Raw genomic sequence first — 5,785 nt, forward strand, 5'->3', positions numbered from 1 at the left:
ATGGTGTGTAATAACAAAGGAGATGAGTTTTTCTCACAAGAGATTGATGTGTTTAAAATGATTCATTTGTGTAGCATTTCTCTCATTTCTCCAGGGTGCTCTAGACCCTGACATCAGAGAGCAATAACATTTAAAGTAAAGTAATCACAGAATCCATGAATAAATAAATTGCATGTGTTCATTATGCTGTTAAATTCATGAAGAAGTAAGTAAGGACATAGAGTCAGTTTCTGATGACCAAGACATAAAATAAATAAATGAAGGTGACAGAATCATATGTAATCTTCCTGTACATTGAGTATAAATCCCCAGTTCTGTCAGACTCACACATCTTACTGGAAACTTTATAGAGATGTGATGCAGGAAATCTTGAGGAACCTGGCCTCAATAGGTAAGCATGACAACATTCCTTCACTTCAGTTAGAGAACAAGTATTTCTTGCCCATCAACACTGTTCCAAGATGTGGAATATGGAAAAGTAATACAGTAGTCCCCCCTTATCCGCAGGGGATACATTCCAAGACCACCAGTGGATGCCTGAAACTGCAGATAGCACTGAATCCTATACATACATACCTATGATAATAAGTTTAATTTAGAAATTTGGTGCACAGTAAGATATTGATAACAATAACTAAGAATAGAACATGTAAAATAGACATGAACTTAACATGCATAAGTGTTAAGTGTCCATAACTTGCAGTTTGAGATGAGACAGCAAAACTAAGATCAATTTCTTTTTCCTTCTTTACAATTTCATGATAGAAGATTCATTTTTCCTATAGATCTTAGCAACATCAATGTATGATTATTTTCTTCCCTTAAATCAAGAACTTTCATCTTTTCACTGAAATGAAGCACTTTATAACTTTTCTTTGGCATATCCTAATTACCAACATCACTATTCTTGCACTTTGGGGCCATCGTTAATTAAAATAAGGACTTCTTGAACACAAGCACTGCAATACCACCACAGTGATCTGAAAACTGAGATGGCTACTAAGTGACTGATGGGCAGGTAGCATATACAGCATGGATACACTGAACAAAGGGATGATTCACATCCTGGACAGGACAGACCTGGACATTGCAAGATTTCATCATATTACTTGGAAGGGTGCACAGTGTAAATTAATATTTTCAGACTGCAATTGACCATAGGTAACTGACACCACCGAAAGCGAATCTGTGGGTAAGGGGGAACTGCTGTACATTAGTAAATAAACTAAGCATGGTCACAGCTCATTGTGGACCTAAAATCTAATATATTTCTATAACTTCTAATAATTTGCATTATTTTTCTGGGTCTGCATTTTAGGGAAAAAAAAGGACAATCATAACACTGAAGATTGGTACAAAATCCAAGGGAGAAAACTAAGGTGAGTCACACACACAGTAGATATCAGTGTGCCACATGAGAATCCTGGTATGTCATAAACTTTTTAAAATAAAACAACCCCAGCTTCAAAGTTATCCATAAATTTTTTTCACCAAAAACATTTACTTAAACATGACATAGATGTCCAGTGTTTTTGGAAACAATATTAAGAAACCCAATATATTAATATTACTGTTTTCATAATAGCTATGTCAAGTCCTCTTACAGAGCTTTCAGTATAAATCACCCTCAAAAAATTCAGAAAGGGCAAAAAACCTTCACTTTTGCTATAAAATATAAAAATGTAATTCTAATACCCTACTAATAAATGTGAAATTGTTAAAGAAATCATCGATAATTTCTCATTTTTTTACAGAAGTCGTATGGTAGAAAAACTCTGTGAAAGCAAAGAAGGTAATCAAGATGGAGAAATTGTCAGCCAGATTCCAAATCTTAATCTGAACCAGAAAACTCTTTCTGGAGTAAAACCATGTGACTGTAACGTGTGTGGGAAAGTCTTCATACGTCATTCATTCCTTAATAGGCACATCAGATCTCACAGTGGACACAAACCATATATGAGTATCGTGAATATGAGGAGAAGCCATATAAATGCAAGGGATGTGGGAAAGCCTTCAGTTACCACAAATCTGTTCACAGACATGAAAGGACTCACACTGGAGAGAAATCCTATGAATGTAAGGAATGTGGGAAAGCCTTCACATGGTTCACAACCTTTCAAAGACACATGATAACACACACTGGAGAAGGACCCTATAAATGGAAGGACTGTGGGAAAGCCTTGAGTTGTTCCACTTCATTTCGAGCACATGAAAGAAATCACACTGGAGAAATACCCTATGAATGTAAGCAGTGTGGTAAAGCCCTCAGTTGTCCCAGTTCCTTTCGAAGACATGAAAGGATTCACACTGCAGAGAAACAATACGAATGTAAACTATGTGAGAAAACCTTCCGTTCTCCTCTAGGTTTGCGAATACATGAAAGAATTCACACTGGAGAGAAACCCTATGAATGTAAGCAATGTGGTAAAGCCTTCATTTCTCTTTCAAGCATTCGTACACACATGATAACACATACTGGAGATGAACCTTATAAACGTAAGGAATCTGGGAAAGCCTCCATTTGTCCCAGTTTGTTTTGATCACATGAAAGGACTCACACTGGAGAGAAGTCATATGAATGTATACAGTGTGGTAAAACTTTCAGTTGGCCCAGTTCATTTCGAATACACGAAAGAACTCACACTGGAGAGAAACCCTATGAATGTACAGAATGTGGAAAAACCTTCATTTATCACACAACCTTTCAAGGACACGTGAGAAAGCACACTGGAGAGAAACCCTATAAATGTAAAGAAAGAATGTGGGAAAGCCTTCATTTCTCCATCAAGTGTTCAAACACACATGGTAACACACACTGGAGATGGACCTTGTAAGTGTAAGGAATGTGGAAAAGCATTCAGTTTTCCCAGTTCATTTAGAATACTTCAAAGAACTAACACAGGAGAGAAACCCTATGAATGTAAACAATGTGGCAGAGGCTTCAGTTGTTATGCATCCTTTCAAACACATGAAAAAACTCACACTGGAGAGAAACCTTATGACTGTACAGAATGTGGGAAAGCCTTCATTTATTGCACTACCTTTCAAGGACACATGAAAATACACACTGGTGAGAAACACTACAAATGTAGAGAAGGTGGGAAAGCCTTCAGTCGACCCAGTTCCTTTCGAAGGCATGAAAGATCTCATACTTAATGGAAACTTCTTGAATGTAAGCAATGTGGGCAAAACATCAGTTGGCCTTCATTCTTACATGGGAAAACTCCCACTGGAAAGAAACCCTATATGTGTAAGAAATCTGAGAAAGCCTGATACAAATTAATCCATGTATAATGTTCCAGAAAAAAATAACATGAAAGAATAATTTTTAGAGTTACATCGTCTTTATCAGTGCCTCATTAAAGGGGATCTCTCGACTGGATATTTACTACTTACGTTCAAAAATGAACACTGAAGTGAGATAATTCGGTAAGTACTCTGTAAGCAGTACTACATAATGATTAACAGGTATTGTTTTGCCCTTAAATCAATTAACATTTTTCTCTCTTCATTTTGGAGCCTGTTTGATCCATGGTTGAATTGACATGTATTCCTAATATGCAGGTTGGTTTAATTTTTATGTTTTGATCATTTTGTATGGGGCTATTGATAAATGACATTTTGGTATTTGTTGGGATTTCCCTACTGGCCTCCTGTAGTGCCAGGTATTGGATATTCCTTACCCATTATATAGTCCATCCTTCTTATGAGAAAATCTACTCTTGTTTTGGCCAGAAGAGCCTTATTTCATTTTCCTTGCTAGTAAAAGATGGCATAAATTTGTAAATATCATAGTGTATATAGTCTCATGTGAATTATTTCTATGTTTTGCCCTTTGCTCTTTGTCATTCCTTCTGGCTAGGATTTGAATAATAAAGAGTTTGCATTAACACATTGACCAGGGGATTTTTGCAGAAACTAACACCTGTGGCTGGCAATTTGTTATGTAAATGAATATTGAAACATCCACATTTGAGTAAATATCAACAACTTTTTTTGCACTTAATGTATTTATTTGAAACTTTGTACATGTCTTACTAAGCATTCTAATATTTCTTTAGAGTGTGATAGGCAGTATAGCAAGCACCTCTGTGCAGGGGAACAGAACATCTATTACAAACATACCGTGTTTCACTGTGCTTTCCCCTGGAAGAGCAGACTTTCTGGCGGCAATTTTTTTTTTTTTTTGGTCCTGTGGGTATTATTTCCTCTAGAATATGTTCGTTTATTTTACCTAGTCGACAAGGTGGATCTTTATGGGGGACTCTTTTAAAAAGTCACAGGAAGGACCAGGTGCGGGTCTACCACTGCATTCACCAGAATGGTCAGTTACCCATTCTCTAGCTACTGCTAACAAAAATTGCTTGTAAGTCATTTCATTAAGACTACAATAAATTTTAAATGCATTGAATAAACCACAGTTACTCAAATGGAAACCCACTTTCTTATACCATTTTCAAGTTTTCCAGAGGATATTGAAGTTTGCCAGATACTGATCAGATCGATCAACTCCTTTCATATATTTATTATACTCTAATATACAAGTGGGCTTAGTTATCTGATGGCCAGTCCTCCTGTCTTCCTTTCCTGTAGATGCTATGGAAGCGTCATGAATAGTTGTCACCCTGCGGACTAGCCTCTTGTCTTTCCATATAGGAAGAATCACTTCTCCCTTCCATAAGGATGTTATTTCTCCCCTCTATAGATTTTTAGATTTCTCCTTTAATTGGTTTGGTAGACCATGATTCTCTTATAGTCCCACAAACTCTGGTTTTATATTTCAACAGTATTTCAGATGTGGACACACTGTTTTATTTTTCAGTAGTATTTCAGATGTGGACACACTGTTGTAATAATTGTCTTGGTAAATATGGTGCCATGAACCAAGGTAAGGTTGTAGGACTGATAATATTGTTTCTTGCAGTTTCTTTACTTCACCTGTGTAAATCTCAAGGTTGCATATATACCCAGTTTCACTAACAATCCTGACCAAAATTCCATATTTTGTAAGACGCGGGACTCTTAAAAAGTCACAGGAAGGACCAGGTGCGGGTCTACCACTGCATTCACCAGAATGGTCAGTTACCCATTCTCTAGCTACTGCTAACAAAAATTGCTTGTAAGTCATTTCATTAAGACTACAATAAATTTTAAATGCATTGAATAAACCAGTTACTCAAATGGAAACCCACTTTCTTATACTATTTTCAAGTTTTCCAGAGGATATTGAAGTTTGCCAGATACTGATCAGATCGATCAACTCCTTTCATATATTTATTATACTCTAATATACAAGTGGGCTTAGTTATCTGATGGCCAGTCCTCCTGTCTTCCTTTCCTGTAGATGCTATGGAAGCGTCATGAATAGTTGTCACCCTGCGGACTAGCCTCTTGTCTTTCCATATAGGAAGAATCACTTCTCCCTTCCATAAGGATGTTATTTCTCCCCTCTATAGATTTTTAGATTTCTCCTTTAATTGGTTTGGTAGACCATGATTCTCTTATAGTCCCACAAACTCTGGTTTTATATTTCAACAGTATTTCAGATGTGGACACACTGTTTTATTTTTCAGTAGTATTTCAGATGTGGACACACTGTTGTAATAATTGTCTTGGTAAATATGGTGCCATGAACCAAGGTAAGGTTGTAGGACTGATAATATTGTTTCTTGCAGTTTCTTTACTTCACCTGTGTAAATCTCAAGGTTGCATATATACCCAGTTTCACTTTCACTAACAATCCTGACCAAAATTCCGTATTTTGTAAGTTTTCCAGGATTTGAAT

General features: G+C 36.5%; 1 protein-coding gene across 1 annotated transcript; it reads left to right on the top strand.

Annotated features, from left to right (window-relative positions):
- The first annotated feature begins 348 nt into the window (after positions 1–348).
- Positions 349–3,156, top strand: LOC112398641 (zinc finger protein 709-like). Its single transcript, XM_024743324.1, is given in 6 exon segments — positions 349–391; positions 1,319–1,379; positions 1,758–1,953; positions 1,956–2,462; positions 2,631–2,673; positions 2,759–3,156. Coding segments are annotated over 6 exon segments (1,239 nt in total). The 5' UTR covers positions 349–357.
- The last annotated feature ends 2,629 nt before the right edge of the window (positions 3,157–5,785 follow it).

Source organism: Neophocaena asiaeorientalis, unplaced genomic scaffold (assembly GCF_003031525.2).
Source record: "Neophocaena asiaeorientalis asiaeorientalis breed wild unplaced genomic scaffold, Neophocaena_asiaeorientalis_V1.1 scaffold219, whole genome shotgun sequence".
Classification (NCBI taxonomy): domain Eukaryota; kingdom Metazoa; phylum Chordata; class Mammalia; order Artiodactyla; family Phocoenidae; genus Neophocaena; species Neophocaena asiaeorientalis.